Source organism: Lobosporangium transversale (assembly GCF_002105155.1).
Source record: "Lobosporangium transversale strain NRRL 3116 chromosome Unknown BCR41scaffold_18, whole genome shotgun sequence".
NCBI lineage: Eukaryota > Fungi > Mortierellomycota > Mortierellomycetes > Mortierellales > Mortierellaceae > Lobosporangium > Lobosporangium transversale.
In genome coordinates, this window is record NW_019028996.1 from 480,001 (window position 1) to 496,456 (window position 16,456).

At 42.3% G+C, this 16,456-nt stretch overlaps 4 protein-coding genes across 4 annotated transcripts; 2 read left to right on the forward strand and 2 right to left on the reverse strand.

Annotated features, from left to right (window-relative positions):
* Positions 1-1,894: 1,894 nt before the first annotated feature.
* On the reverse strand, positions 1,895-3,218 carry BCR41DRAFT_422142 (hypothetical protein; the record flags this gene model as incomplete). The annotated part of the gene is made up of 1 exon (XM_022030110.1): positions 1,895-3,218. Exon 1 carries the CDS (start codon positions 3,116-3,118, stop codon positions 1,895-1,897), a length of 1,224 nt encoding a protein of 407 aa, XP_021881476.1. The 5' UTR covers positions 3,119-3,218.
* Positions 3,219-3,536: 318 nt separating this feature from the next.
* BCR41DRAFT_422143 (hypothetical protein) lies at positions 3,537-4,927 on the reverse strand. Its single transcript, XM_022030111.1, has 2 exons — positions 4,726-4,927; positions 3,537-4,623 (listed from the first exon to the last, which is right to left on the reverse strand). Exons 1-2 carry the CDS (start codon positions 4,843-4,845, stop codon positions 3,577-3,579), a joined length of 1,167 nt encoding a protein of 388 aa, XP_021881477.1. The 5' UTR covers positions 4,846-4,927; the 3' UTR covers positions 3,537-3,576.
* Positions 4,928-8,767: 3,840 nt separating this feature from the next.
* Positions 8,768-13,114, forward strand: BCR41DRAFT_370717 (EXS family-domain-containing protein; the record flags this gene model as incomplete). The annotated part of the gene is made up of 7 exons (XM_022026552.1): positions 8,768-9,353; positions 9,755-9,846; positions 9,967-10,356; positions 10,490-10,724; positions 11,316-11,576; positions 11,701-12,178; positions 12,289-13,114. The coding sequence occupies 7 exons, from the start codon at positions 8,768-8,770 to the stop codon at positions 13,112-13,114; spliced, it is 2,868 nt and encodes a 955-aa protein (XP_021881478.1).
* Positions 13,115-13,755: 641 nt separating this feature from the next.
* BCR41DRAFT_396277 (hypothetical protein) lies at positions 13,756-15,768 on the forward strand (the record flags this gene model as incomplete). The annotated part of the gene is made up of 1 exon (XM_022028790.1): positions 13,756-15,768. The coding sequence occupies one exon, from the start codon at positions 13,756-13,758 to the stop codon at positions 15,766-15,768; it is 2,013 nt and encodes a 670-aa protein (XP_021881479.1).
* Positions 15,769-16,456: the final 688 nt, after the last annotated feature.

Sequence of the window (16,456 nt, forward strand, 5' to 3'; positions counted from 1 at the left end):
AGATAAAAAAAAAAAAAAAAAAAGAATGACGATGAAACTGGTGGAGACTCTCTTCTTTTTTTATGCGCAGATTCAATTCTCAATTTTATCAGGAAAAAAAAAAAAAAGGGCGCTTTTTGTTGCTTTTTTGTGTCCTTTTGATTTGTGTCTGAAAAAGATCAAAGGGTTGGTCGGATATTAAGCAATGTAAACACACAAGAACAAGAACAAGAACAAGAACAAGTGGAGTAAGAAGAAAAGTAAGAAAGAGGAAAAGAAAAAGAAGAAGAAAAAAAAAAAAAAAAAAAAAAAAAAGGAGGAGAGGAAGATGAAGCACAAAAAAAAAAAAAAAAAAAAAAAAAGCAAGGATTGACCCATTGCAGCAGAAGGTTAGGTGGGATGGACTGGTAAGAGTTGATCGTATCTAACGCACATGTATCCAATAGCACAAAACCTACACACGACTCTCTCTACAATGTAAAACCATAATCACATCCAGTCTATGCCATGAATGCACTGGTTCATTGGTTAGTGTGTGGTGTGGCTATAGAAAATGTCTTGCCCAATGGCTACCAATATCTCCAATCTCTCACACTTAACTTACTTTACTTGGCAGTGGAAGGGCAGAGTGAGAGGGTATAACGAGGTGAATTAAGCATCACGTGATTTCTATTTTTAACCCACAGTCTCTTGCTCACTCCACAATCCAAATCCTATTTGCAGCCGTATGATATAAAAATGATAATTATAATAATCAAAGACTAGCCATCCAGGCTAAAAATAAATCACTTCACACTCACACTCTATTCTAATGGCCATCTGACTGACAGACACTGACAATGGTTTTACCTTTTTAGAGGCGGGGTAAAGAAAGAGGCGAAATACAACTCAGCTACGGAACAGGTCGATACACCATAGCAGATATTGATAATAGATATTGAGTATTGGATATTCTCCCCCCTCCTTCCCTCTCCTTCCCCCTCTCACTCCTTGTCCACACAACATGATTACGGAAGGAGGGATTGCAATATCACGTCTTTATTTTTTTTTTATTTTTTTTTTGAACATTGATTTTGTGGCTTTAGTGTTTTCTGAATTCAGTTACATCCGTCTGTGCAAACGATCTAGTGATTATCTGTGTATCTCAACAGACACCCGATTTGTTTGTTATTGATGGACATGAGGGAAAAGAATATCCCGAACAATAGATCGCTCAGTAGCAGCAATCCGCATGCACTAAAAGTCCCAACATACATCTGAGATATACACCAAAGGCTCTCTGGCCTTTGGATTCAGGGGGTGAGTGTAGGAAAATCGGGCTGGTGCTAGGGTGTTGGATGTTGGGAGAGCAAGATGTGTACATGTATATATATACCTGTGCATGTATTGCGGATCTGCTGAAACGCTCCTTCAACAAAAATGAGCCCTTTTTTCATTTTTTTTTTTTTTTTTTTTTTTTTTCAACCAGTTCAGTGGGATATATACATAAGCTTTCCCATTGATTTTTTGGAGCACATTCCATTTTACGGGAAGGTAAAAAGTCAAACCTTCTTCTACCCCTATCCCTATCCTATCCCTATCCCTTCCTCCATCCCTTTGCCTCTCCACAATGCTCAATGCTACCACTCAAGAGATATGAAATACACATTAGTTGAGCCCAAGGATGTCCCGAGCAAAATCTTCTTTTACTTTCATTTCATTAGTCTATATCTTTCTCTTACTCCTCTCGTAATACCATTGCATCAAAAAGAAAACGTGTTTGTTAATCAAACATTTTTTATTTTCTAGTGAAATTTGTATATACAGCTGTGATCGTTTGTCTATGTTACAATTCAGGTCTCGTGTCCTACTTCTACGGAGATAATTTAGCTAAGGATACGTGATTTGTATAAGAGTTTTTTTTTTTTTTTTTTTTTTATGGGTTCCATGCACTGGTCTTAGTCCGACGCTTAAAGTCATCCACCTTGAGCAATAACTGTTCAGCTCGAGCAATCAGTCCTTTACGTCTCTGTCGAATAGACGGTTCACCTCCACTCTCGACAGCGTCAATCTTGAGCATGGCTTTGGTTAAATTCTCTTCTGTCAATAAAACACGTTTGCTGTTCGAGATTTCGCCCGACAGGATTTGATCCAGCTCCTTGGATAGTTCCTCTAGATTGGCCTCAATCTGGTCAAGCTCGGCTAGACTCTTCTGCTGAAGCTCACGACCAGGCAAGACCAGATCATCATCAGAGGTGCTTCCAGTTGTCTGTTGCTCATAACCGTCGCTTTCTCCGGACGAGGATAGCGCAGGAGCTTGACGTTCAGGATGTGAGGTTGTTTGGTGGGCAGCTGTAGCAGACGGATTCGAATGCTGTGGCTTAGTCGGTCTTTGCACAGGAACCGAAGTTTTGACTGATGATGATTCCTGAATATCATTATCACTAAAAGTAGCGTCTTGTGAGACCATCTCATCATCACCCTCTTCAGATGCAGCAGCAGCTATTGCTGGGTCGTTTGATGAAACTTGTGCGGATGTAGCTTGATCAGCCTTAGCTTGTTGTGTTTCTTTCCGACGATGACGATGATTACGCTTTTTTGAAGAAGCTTGAGTAGGACGCCATTGAGGATGTTCCTGCTGTGGACGGTGTTGATGCTGTTGATAATGGTGTATGCCATGGGGTTGGCGATTGTTTACGGTTTGATATGGAGCTTGATATGCTTCCTCTGGATAATTGCGTTGCTGCCTTCTTTGTTGTTGAGGTTGCTGCTGGTGCTGTCTTCTTTGAGTAACTCCTCGGAGTGGACCTTTATGTTGAGGCGCATACTCTTCTTGCTCCTCTACATCGTCATCATCGTCGTCATCATCGTTATCATCATCATCATCGTCATGTTCGTTTTTATCATAGTGCTGCTGTTGTTGCTGCCGCGAAGGGTGTTGCTGTTGTTGACGTGACTGTCTCTGCTGGCGAGGCTTAAATGAGTTTGTACTGCCAAGGGTATAGTCGTCATTGTCCAGAAAAGTATTGCTATCCGCCTGAGAGAAAGGATCAGAAAAGAAGGGATCAGAAAAGGAAGGAAAGAAATCCTGTCGCTCTTGACGCCGCTGTGGTCTTTGGGTGAGACGTGGATCCCGAAAAAATGTGGAGAAGGGATCCATGTCTTGCAAAAAAAGAAAGAGAAATAAAGCAAAGAGTGGCAAGAAGAGGAATGAGGTTAACTGAGTAGAGATACGATGTTGAAAAAAAAAAATAAAAAAGAGAAGAAAAAATGTATTTACTCTTTTTATTCATTGACAGAAAGAAAAAAGGAACTATCGCGGTGTCTCTGGTATGCCCTAGAAAGCCAATGAAAATTCAAGAAGGTGCTCGAAGGGTGTCATAGTCTCATTATTAATTATTGCCACCAAATAAAAAACTGCACAGTGACGCACACCTGATGAAAAACCAGAAATGTGGAACATGAGCTATGATGCAAAGAAAAAAAAACCCCTCCCACCGATGTATCAATTTTAATATTATTAGTTATGGAGTAGTCTACATGTAAAATATGAATGCTTTTGCTTATTTTTTTTTTTTCCTGTATATGTTTTGCGGAGTATGATTATGACGTCCTTCTTCAAGTGGTGTTGTTGGGTTTAAGAGTTCCAGTATGAACCTGGCCTGGAAGAAGATGGATCGGCTCTGATTCAGCGGCCGGTACTATTTGATCGTGAGAAGTACTAGCAGGGACAGAGCGAGTAGGAGCGGTAGGGTTTTGGGTATTTTCTATAGACTTCGTCATTGGCTCAGATCTATTAATGCCAGAACTTCCTGGGAGCGCTCGGATACCCTGATTATAACGTGCTGTGTTGAATGACTCACTTTGTGGGACTGAAGCTGAAGTTGAAGATGGAGGGATCTCTGTCAGAACTGAGGTCATTGGCGTCGCTACATATGCCTGTTCATTGGCCATAGCCTCCTTTTCTACATCCTCTGCAGCTTTCCGTTGCCTGCGTTTCTCCTCCCGTCGTTGGATATGGTCCCTGACATCAGGTCCATCGCCCCATGGATGTGTCAGGTCTCGGAGATGTCCCTTTTCTTCAACATATCGATCCAGGACGTATGTCCAAATATACCAGTTTCCGCCCCCGACATAAAATGCAACCAAGATATCGACCGTATAATGAGCGCGATTAGCTATGACAATAATAGCGGAACCAATACAGAGGGCCCAGACAAAGATCAAACAGATCCAAGCCAGCCATCGATATCGATGAGGGAAGCGGTGATAGCCATGACTGGTCCAAACAAGAGCAGAGATCACAAAAATGACGGTGTGCCCGCTGAACATGCAATCGCCACATCGGTGGAGCGTGAAAGTGGTAAAGAATTGGCCGACAGAGTGAATACATCCATCACGCGGATCTGGGAAGGAGGTGATGGCGACTGTAGTAATACGCATGAGATTGCAGAGCGCCCATGTCAACAGTACCTTGCAGAGAAGGTATAATGGACGATAATGTGTCAAGACCAATAGCACAGTTGGGACAAACATGACAGCATCTGCTAAATCTGTTAGCCAAAGTAGTTTGATTGAAGGGATCACTTCAAAGAGTCGGTCCGATAATTTGGGTGTTGTTGTGTTGTCTGGCGAGAGATACGAAGCAACGTTTGCCATGACATTCTATCCAAGACAAAGAGAAAGAACAAAGCGGTTAAGTGACCATGCTCTGCAGAGGACAAGAAGAGGAAAGACGAAAGCGCAGAATTCTGCGGTTTGAATTACCATAAAATACAAGGTAAGGCCAAAGATGACGATGACTAACACGGTGACCCCAATACTTTTTTTAGTGAGCTTATATCGCCGGAAGAAGGCACGTTTAAATCGCTCCCATTTGGTCGCCATGGCTCAGTATCCTATTCTGTAATGTAACAAGAGGGGTGGAAAGGTTTTTTTTGCCAGATAGGCTGGTGGAAATTGAGTATGCAGATGGAGGAGAAGAAATAGTAAAAGTTTGTTTGCCAGTGCTCGCTTTTTATACTAGGTACCTCTTTAGGACAGGAACAGCATGCATGATGCCATGTCATGGATGTATTTGTTGTAAATAAATAATAAGGTCAGAGAGGACCGGAATTGGTCATATTGATGGACTGACCGATCAAAGGCATTGTCAATCTTCTGCTTACATCTGAAGGGCAGCAGATGGTGAAGAGCACCCAGGTTGGAAGCAGATAATGGGTATTAGTGGGGTATACCCCATGTCTTCATAGGCTTGTCACCATGATGACTGTCACCCTATTAAAAGAAGACCGCCAACAATTAAAAAAAAAAATGTCGTCATTTAATCGTGTTAATTGCAATGCAAGGCAGCCGTTAAACAAACAATGTTAGGCTGTGGGCAGAGGGAGAAAAGAGTGCAAGGCAAGAAAGAGAGCTTTTATATTCTTTTGTCTGATGCTGACTTCTGGGCTGGACTAGGCAATTCATATAGCACGTGTCCATGTTCCGAATTCCCCTTCTCTTTTCTCACGGAGAACATGCAAGCACATATAAACTTTTATTAGGTATACATACAAGGCTCCACACCTATGCACACACGGAGAGAGGTCACTATCTGCCCTTAAACTACTACAAACCTCTGCCAGCTTGGCTTGTAGGCGTGGAAATAAGGACGGACTCATGAGTGAATATCCTAACAACATTTGCTTTCTCACCCACAGGATCCACAAATGTGACGATAATTATCATGGTAAAGTTCTTTGAAGAGTAAACGACATGCAAAATAAACCTATAATCCATTGTTAATGGTCTTGAGATACATCTGTTAATGTGCAATACTACGAAGTCCATTGCACGCCTAGCGCGACTGAGGTGGGTGAAATCAGCAGTACCGAAAATGATATTGATAGTCATGGTGGTAGAGACGATGACATTTTGACCCGTAGAATATTGTGGTCGAGCTGGACTACTAAACTGATTGCTGGAGGAATATAAAAATGAAGTGGAGTTGAAAGAAGAGAGCTTTTACGAAGAAACGTCGTCAAAGTGCAGGCTAGCGTGACCACCGTTATTGGATCATTCCAATATCGTTTGTTTACTATTTTGGCTGTCGAGTGCTGAATGGAGTTAAGAAATGTAAGTTGGTATTTAACGTTGAAAAACTTGAAGTTCTGCCAGAAGAGTTCAACCAATAGTGATAGCCTCTTGCCACAAACTTTTGACGAAGATACGTGAGGACACGCCTTTACCAAAGGGAAGTCCATATTAAGCGATGTCCTAGTATCTGGAAGGAGAAAGGATTTTTTTAAAATAATAAGGGACGTTCTTAAAAGATTAGAACCGAATGTTTAAATAAGGACCCAAAGGGTCTGTGCTTTATCATCAAGGTGCTCTATCGCCCAGTGGACTCTGCTTGCGAACACAACAGTCCATTTGGAAACCAACCGCAGAGTAGATTGCAAGCATAACTCGTTGCTATGCAAGGGTCATTAATGTGGGCATACCGGGTATTAGACTAAGCGTAAATTTACCAACAGATCAATAGACCTTTAGTGGGCCTAGTTCTCTCTGCTATAAGCGGTGCATGATGGTTTTTGCTGTTGCTATTTTCTTCCCCTTTAGTGTCATTTCCGTTTAAAACGGGGTATGCTCACTACCGTTGCGTGCCACACAAATTGTTCCTCTATTAATCAATCGCCAAGACACATAAGCGATAGTTGAGCGCTGAAGTAGACGTACATCAGATTTGTATTATATTTCAATTGGTTGATGGGCATTTACCCATCAATGATAGCAATAGACAAGGTGAGCAGCAATGATAATTCGTGATATTCGGTGGCCATTACGCGTATTCAGTATTATAGATCTCATTTGACTCCTTACTGAATGCGTTTACCTCTAAATTTGAGTTACCTCCGTTTAATCAATTATTAAAGGACCATCTAAGCTTGAGACACTTTAGACATTGCCTTTTTGCCCCCCCCCCCGCCTTCAAGAAATGGAAAGACGAAGAAAAAAAGAGAAAAAATAATATCGAAATTGAATGAAGCTGCGTGTTGGGGAAGATGCTCCATCTGTACACTTTAGCCAATTGTAGCTTCCGAATTGCCTGATTGACCATGTCTCGTATTTTCTTCATTGGAGAAATCCTCAGAATGTGGGGTGAAGAGAGCGAGCAACTTATGAGAGAAGTTCCAAAAGCTCGCAGCCACTATGGATCTATAGGCTGGTTTTTTCATAGGGCGGAAAATAATAGTAAGATATAGATCATAGCGGAAGCGAAAGAAAAAAAAAAGCCTCTAGAATCCCGTCTGAGAAGGAGGCGTAGGCTTCTAGCACCTGGATAGGGGACCTGATATTTAAGCTGAGGCCCCTGGCGACTACGCCCAACGCTGCCAACCAGAATAAGCAGCCTGGAACATTTTCTAGCCATTACTAGAGCATTTCTGCGCTTCTAATGCATGGAAGGGAATTGTTGTCTTGCTCCACGAGCTGGAACTCCGCTCAACTGAAGAGATATCCTTACCACTTTCTCGCCATCGGTGCATAATTTCATTCAGGCCAATTCCGAACTTGTGGAGTCGATCAAGAACCACAAGCAATTTGAATTGGTCGGCTCTGTTCACCCGTAACACATGAAGGTGCAATGATCTTTTTTTTTTTTTTTTTTTTTTTTTTTTTTTTTTTTCCCGAGAAAAATACTCTCTTATTGATACGGTATACGCGATATCGCTCGCACTCGTTTCAAGATTCAAGGCCTAACAGGTGACGAATTAAAATTCAACATTTTTCCATAAAGCAGTTTACGTCGAGGTGAAAGTGTTGCTGGTCTGCAGGATTTGTCAGTTAAGGTAGTGTGCTCAAACAGAAAGACGTTGAAAAGGCTAATTAGGTAATAATTTGTGTAAAGGAGAATTGATCGTTTGAGGAGCTCGATCGTGGACAATTGACAGCTAAAACAGTGGATCACAAGAGAACAAGAGGGGCAAGAAGAGAGGATCGCTTCAGGGATCGATTCTGGAGACTAATCAGCCAAGACATCTTTACCTGCTTGCATGTTTCAATATGTCATCTTCAGCTAGTTCATTAAAGCAGTAAACATGACTGGCCCTTGTATCAGTTACTGTCCATGCCCCAGACATTCCAACTGCGTTTTTCCCCCTTCTATCGATGCCCACATGCCGTGCACATGCACACTCAAACACACAGCCTCTCCCCCCTCTCAAACATTCGTAGTTGGCTCTTACTAAAACTGATTAAGTTAATGTTTATTTTATTTTATTTTATTTGTTTTCCTGAATGGCTTCATTTCAATTCTCAATTCATTCATTCTACATTCACATTCGCACCTGTGGAGGGGGAGTTTTTTTTATCTTTTTCCATTTCATTGTCTGTCTGTGTCTGTGCTTCTCTGTCTACCAAGGAATGGTTGCAAAGGCCAATTAATTATCAGACTTTGTACATGTACCTTTTTTTTTATCCTTTGCAAAAAAAAAAAAACCCCCCATCGGAGTACTCTTTTCTTTTCCATCTTTTCTTTTTTTTTTATTGTTCCACAACATTTCGACCTAACAGTTCTCTGATCAGCTCCTTTCTCTCTCTCCTTCTCACTTGCACACTTACTCCCTCTCTTTTATATATACCTTGCTCAATCCTTGTTATTAGTCTCTCCCTCCTCTTTCTCTTTTTATTCAGTATCGATTAGCACTTTCCGATAATCAACCTTTCACCTTCCTGGTTCCGTTGATCCATTAACCCCTGTTCTAATCCGCCCTGCATATGACCTTACCGGTTCCGAAGGGAGATCAAAAGGTGGTATCAATCAATTATGAAGTTTGCAAAATATCTGCAGCAAGAGATTGTTCCTGAATGGCGCAAGGCCTATCTCAACTACAAACAAGGCAAGAAGCACCTTAAGGCAATCGAGTCCGCCATCAAAAAACTCGAGACTGCTTCTTCATCAGGACGTTATCAACGACAGTTTAATAATGATGACACCCAAACACAAGGACCAGCAGACTTGGTATCTTCGTCATTTAATTCTACACTTGCGCCTCCCACAGGAACCACACCCATTATCTCACAGAGTCGGGGAAATATCAAAAGTTATGACGCCATCGCAATCCCTACACATTCCTCTTTCCCAGCTTCACGAGGTGCTGGCCCCTTAGCCCGTTCATTGTCAATGCTGTCAACAGCGCTGAGGCCTTCCGGTGAGGATGGAAATGAAGGGAATACTCAGACTTCTGAAGGCAACTCTACTGGACAGAATATGCTGTCAGTCCTAAGCAACACTTCACGACCGAGTAGACCAACTCGGTCGTTCAGTTCGCCAGCTCTTAAAACCATGATTTGTAGATTCTCATCAGCAGACACTACAGAGCGTCCCAGAAGAGGCCCAAGAGTTGTTCTTGGTAAATGAAATGTCTCTGCAAAAGAGACTTTACTTTGCCACATGTGTCAGATTTAGGATTGGTTCATGTCTCAAATCATTTAATTTAACCTGCAACCTTTTCCTTATTGCACCTTAAACGGATCACTTACTTTAGGGGAGGGTGAGACGCTCGACAGTGTTATGGATCAGCTCCTTGAAGAAGAAGTACGGTTTTTTAAATTCTTGGATGAACAGCTCAAGATGGTTGACGAGTTTTACCGAGGTATTGGCTAATGCCTTTGTTTTTTTTTTTTTTTTCCTGACTGATCGCTTGAATGTACGCACAAACAAATCTATCCTGGAGGGAGCTCGGCTGACATGACTTCCTATTATTATTGACTTATTGGCTTTTTTTTGGCTAACGTTCGGCCTTTCGCATAGAGAAGGAGCTCGAAGCTGCAACTAAATTCAAAGTTCTGAAGCAGCAACTTTTTATCGCTGATGAATGGAAACGTCGTAATGACCACAAAACGGTAAGTTTCTATATATATATATATTAAATAAAAAATAAAGATAAAAAAATAAAAAAAATAAAAAAGAATCAATAATAACAAAAAAAAAATTGTCACCCTGCGCATGATTTTCCTTACTAGACAAAGATCGGGGCTAACGGAGGCTGGTACCAAGCAGAGTGGACAAAAATGAGAAGAAATATTGGGAGTTTGATGGGTGGGTGGGAAATCGAAGACGTCACACTTGCTCCTAATCTTGTTTCTGCATCAAGCCCAGATAACCATCAGAATCAAAGGTCCACAGGATATTTGATCGGTTCCAGCATACCTCCAGATCAAAACAACAATCTTCGGCAGCGGCGGCAAGACACAAGGCAACAATCAGTCGATAATGATGCTAACCTAGCCCAGATGATCCTTGATGACAAAGAGAATCGCCGTCAATATCTTAGCCATAAAGTCGCCAGGACAAGAATCAAAGCCGCACTTTATGAATTTCATCGCAGCCTTGAGATGATCAAGAACTACAAGGTATGCTCTTTGAAAGGACATGAAACTGACTATCATTTGTTTAGTTACAGATTCATCCTCAATCTATATTCCCTAAGCTGATCAGCTGCTTTGTCTATATTGCTCTATGGTATGGTACTTTACTGAATCCTAGGTGCTCAACCACACGGGCTTTGTCAAGATTATGAAGAAATATGATAAAACTGCAGGATGGAAGGCTTCCAAGGCTTTCAAGGAAAACAAACTCCGTTGTATGTATTTCATGAAATCAGATGCCTTAGACGATCTCATTAAGGAAACTGAGGATCTCTTTATCGATAATTTTGAGGGTGGTCGCCGCCGTCGAGGCATGGCTAAGCTGCGGGTTCCTGATTCCAAAAGCAAGGCAGGTCATCATCCAGGTCTTTTTCATATATTACATTGTTCATCGATTATAGTAACTACCAGCGATGGCGGACACAGACTAATCAAAATTGGTACTCCCTTGTGGCTATCATATACACTTGTTTTTAGTCCCATCACGCCACTTCTGCAAGAGTAGGTCTTTATTTGGGATTGGCAATACCACTTTTCATCCAAGGCCTTCTGTCGGCCTTCTCAGAGGACACCGCAAACAAACTTCCATTCCGAGACGCCTTGATGATAGTTTATGCTGGCATGTTCCTGCCTATTTTGTTCGGATGCTTGTTTGGTGTTAATATGTGTGTGTGGTCCAAGTTTCGGATTAATTACAAGTTTATTTTCGAATTTGATCCGCGCGACAACCTGGATTATCATCAGTTTTTCGAGGTAAAGCATCTTCCATATATTCGCTTGGCTTGGCTTTGACGAGTTCTCAATCCGCTCTGAGAGGGTGGTCGTAATATCTGACATTATAACTTACAACGCCTAAAAAAAAAAAAAAAAAAAAAAAAAATAGCTTCCAATGTTTTTTATGCTATTACTCTCCATGGCGATCTTTTGTAATTTCGCATGGTCAGTGACGAAACATATAGCCACTGAGTTTTATCCCCTGATTATCATGTGCATTGTAATCACAATGCTGTTTTTCCCCCTCCCAATTGCTCATTGGAGTGCTCGTCGATGGTTCATACAGAGTATTGGGCGTCTTATTGTCAGTGGATATCATGCAGTCGAATTTCGAGATTTCTTTATTGCAGATGAACTTAATTCACTCGCCTACTCAATCGAACAAACCGAGTTCGCTATATGTGCATACGTTCGATACTGGGACAATCTTGGTAAGACATATTTACAGGTCAATACTGATGAAAATATCTCTACATCACCTCGAACAAGTATATTGATGATTTTGAATGCCATTATGATCCTCTACGGCTGTTTATTTATTTATTTATTAAACAGAGGAATGTGCTACAAGCAAAACCTGGATAACACCGTTTTTGATGGCTATCCCGGCATGGTTCCGTTTTATGCAATGTCTTCGACGCTATCGCGACACACTCGAATGGTTCCCTCATCTCCTCAATGCCGGCAAATACTTTTCGTCGTTGTCGCAGATCTTTGTCTTTTTTGCATTCCGCCTCTACAATACTTCACAGCTTAAGGCCCTTTACATTGTGATTTCGATCTTTACAAGCCTTTATACTTACTCCTGGGATGTGTATATGGACTGGGGTCTATTCCGGTTCGGCAAATATGGAGGGGGCGCATATGGGAATCCGCTCTTGAGGCCTGAGCTTGTTTATAACCGGAAATCTGTCTATTACTTGGCTATCGTGTTGGATTTCCTTGGAAGGTTCTCGTGGACTTCAAGACTCATGGGCTTAAGGCTCAATGGGATAGTTCTATCATTCATTCTAGCTTTGATTGAGGTGCTCCGGTAAGGCCATGATGGGAACAAAGTCATTGTTACCAGTTGAAGACCCTCATATTTTGCTGTTGCTGATATCTTCTATCGCTTAATATATTCATCGCCGATGCCTTGTTTAGTCGCTGGATGTGGAACTTTTTCCGCCTCGAGAACGAACATCTGAACAATTGTGGTCAGTTCCGAGCCATTAAAGATATTCCGCTCCCTTTCCATATTCGTGTGGCAGGCAACGCTACCGAAGAAGAGGAAGACGAAGAAACGGAAGATGAGGCCGAAGGACGGAATGGCGTTAAATCTGAAGGCGGTGCAGTGAAGGACAGTAAGAAAGGGACTGTGAGATTTACTGGCGGTGAAGAGATGGAAGTCTTGGCTGTATCGAATGGATCTGTAAACGGAGAGGCGGCTACGGATTCTTCTGATCGTGCATCCGTACCTTCTAACGGATCACGCAAAGATAGACTTTTTGAATCTAGCAGTCCTCAAAATGCACTTTTGACTGTCCCACCTCTTGATACTGATGGGGATGGAGCAGCAGGAGTCGGTATTGGTAGCAGTAGCGCGTCTATACGGTCTACAGGGCCAACGAGTATCAAAGGTCATCATCGAATAGGTCTTCGAAAACGACCGAGCCAAGCGACGATGACAGACCATTCGCTCGGTGTACAGCGAAGCAACACGGTTGTGGATAACGCAATGACGGAGGCAGGTATCAATGAGGATCAGAGAGAGCAATTAACAAGCATCAATAAGTTCTATGATCGTCGTGACTTCGATAGCAGGGTTTTAGATACAATATCGGACGGCTTCTTCAAAATTAGTAAACGATCGAATGCCAGCAGGGCTGGCTCGATACGACATGGCGTTGGCGCCCAGGATCCAGACGCTAGTGGCAGGAACAGAAAAGATAGCACAGATGACGATGATACTGATGATGATGAAGCATAGACTAGTATGGGTTAGCATAAAAAAAGAGTAACAAACGAGTAGCTGCGGAAATAACAGCAACGCAGACATTATATTCCAGTAGATTCTTGAATCTATTACTAAGGGGCGTTGTTGTATATGTATGTGTGTGTGTGTCGGTTAGTACGTGCTGGGGTTATCTGGGGGCGCAATGAAAGACACTTTATGTATCATATGGGAAATCAGACAAATATTTCGGATTTTTTGATCATGCTATGTTGCCACACAAGTGTCGCTTTTTTTTTTTTTTTTTTTTTTCTTTTTTTTTTTTTCATTATTATATACTATACGCGTAAGTGTTATGTTGCCACACCCAAGCACAGCACAAAAAGTAAGCGCAGTAGGCTTCCAGAAGCTTCCCGCGTAAAAACAAAATTTAAGGTTGTGTGACAAATCCAAACTGCCAAATATAGAAATTACAGGCAAGTTCGTTGCCCTACGCATTTGTCAACGAACGCAAAGAAAAAAAAGTATAAAAGCCATTCTTTTAAGACTTTTTTACTTATTTTCATCTCAAAAAGAAACTTAACAACGACCTCATTCTAATCGAAGTCAACTTTCCCTGCTTCCACTTTTATTTCTTTTTTTTTTTTTTTCCCTTTTTTTTGCACCCATTCTACATCATGTATTCATTCTACCCTGTGCACTCTTCTTCTAGGCGACAATACCACCCCATCAACCCATCTTCTCTGCACCCTACACCTTATTCCCCTTATTTGTACTATCCAGTGCCTGCCTCAGCGCCTTTGATGCCATCACCGGCCTATAGTTCGATATCCGATCTGAACTATTTCTCTTTGGGCGATGATGGTACTGACGAGGAAGAGCTCTTGCTCCGTGCTGCTCTCGAACGTAAGCAGCAACAGCGTTTAGCCAAGCGGCAACACTATGAAGAGCTGTTGCAAAAGGAGCGTGCTCGTCATATCGCTATCGCCCAAGCGCAAGCGCGAGCTCGGGCCGAATACGAAGCCGAACAAGAAGCCATCCGCCGATATAACAAAGCCCAGTTGGCGAAGCAGCGACAGCAGCTGCAACGGCAACAACAACTAGCCTTATTTGAAGCTATTGCTTTGCAGCAGGCACAGCAGGAGCAAGAAGAGGCTCGTGCTCACGTTTATGCCCGTGCCCACGACAAAGTGGCATCCGCTGCTGCCGCTGCTACTCTCAGAGCCACTTTTGGTATCAACGGGATTGATGAAGATGACGAGAATGATGAGGAGAACACTTTGAATCCTGTCAGCAAGCTCTTGAGCACTTTGCTTGCTCCTCACTCGAACCGATCGATACCTCAGGAGGGTTATTCATACAAGCGCAATCATCACTGCTCTCTACAACTTCAACAGAAGCAGGGACAAGTCGGCCGAGAAGCTTCCGTTTCTACTACTTCATCGTCTGCTGGCACTTCAAAGGAAAGCCAAGACTTTAAGAGGGCCCAGAAGCTGAAGAAGGATGACCAAAAGAGTACCGCTGCCGCCGCTGCCGCCGCTGCATCTCAGAACGAGGTCGAGTTCTACGATGTTATCCCCACAATATTATCCTTTGTCGAGGCTCTCTTTGAAAGGGAAGAAGAGCCTGATGTCAACTCCAGCAAGGCCAACGGCGAGTCATCGGGCTCAGCTAGCAAGGACAAAGCACGCTACAAGCCCAATATGGCCTTCACGAGCACCAGTGCCAGTGCTAGCGCCAATGCTTCTTCACCCGCATTTGATCATCCATCTTCATCTTCTACAGAGTCATCTCCTGAGCTCCGTGCGGCCGACATCCTCCTCCGACGCCAAAAAAATCAGCAGCAGCAGGCTATGACTCTTCAACAGAAGCATTCCGAACTCAACTTGATCGACTCTGCGCTCGACAGCTTTGCACTCGACCTGACCGAGGCCCTCAAGAATGATGTGAAAGAGGAGACTAAGCGGATCGTCCTTGCTGCAGAGGAGAATATTAGCAAGGCTATGTTCCAAATTGACTCTGTCCAGAGTGATGGCAACCTTTCAGTCCGCCAACGTCGCAAGGAGCTGATCAAGAAGAGTCAAGATATGCTTGACTTGGTTGATGGTTTTAAAAACCGTGAGGCCAACACCGGCAAGCAAGTCATTCGATCCACTCCCACTGCTGCTGAAGTCCTCGATACCACGCCGGCACCCTCTTCTAGCTCTTCAGCAGAGAAGGAGGGGGAGGGTGATAAAGTTGATGTTGAACTCGAGACGAAGATAGAGATCGAACCTGCTGATATAATTGATGCTTTGCCAGAAGAAAGCACTGTTAGAGCCTCTGTAGAGCAATCAATCCAGAGTAATAGCAAGAGTCAAGTTGAAGATGAGAATGAGGACAAAGACGAAGTTGTGGAGCCATATAATGTTGTGGCTACGGAAGCATCAGCTTCACCTCTCGAGTCAGAGACCATTCAGGAGAAACACAGTGACAATGAAGCCACTTCTACTGCTGCCTCTACTGATGTGCCAACCAATATCAAATCCACTGTCGCTGCCACTACTACTACCATCCCTGTAGAGACTGAGAGTGACATTGAGATCAATGTTAGGCTCGAACAAGAATCACATCCAGCTGTGGACTCGGAAATGAAGGTTAATGATTCAGACTTATCGAACGATGACTATGAGCTCGTTCAAGATTTTTAAAGTACAATTTTTAATCTGTAGTTTTTCCCAATAAAAGTTATTCATGTTAATAAATCTGTAAAAATGCATTATCAGAAGGATACAAAAAAGCTTGAAATGTTTTCTTTAATGTCTTTTGCTCGACTTCTTTGGTTTTCTCCCTTTGAAAGTATTTCTGAAAGCAAAAGGATTTTATTACACACACGCTGACCGGTTGAATTATGGTACAGTTTTACTCGAGACTAAGTGATACGTGCAAAAAGTGCATTCAACGTTTCTCTCTTTTCTTTCTCTTTCTCGCCCGCTTGTCTACTCACTACTTTCCTTTTCCCATGTTGATCTTGCCGTATCCGGCACAGATCTGGTGGTTTATGAAAGTTCACCAGTTAATTCCCCAACCAAGAATGCCAGTGTTGGTACAACCGAGCCTCAGTCGGTGCAGAAAATCTAGCCAAAATTGGCCATAGATAGATTCAACATTAAGATAGACCTTGAATGATATAGCCCATTTGACTGCTCTGCTGGAACAGTTTTATTCTAAAAGTGGTTCTTTCCGAATGTGTCTGTTTAATGCTTTTTTCTCTTCGTTTTTTTATTTAATTAAGAAGAGTGACAAAATAAAGACAATGAAAAAATAAGTCGTTGCTCTCTTTTTCATTACTTTTTTTTTTTTTTTTTTTTTTTTTTTTTCAAAAAATAATTAAAAAAA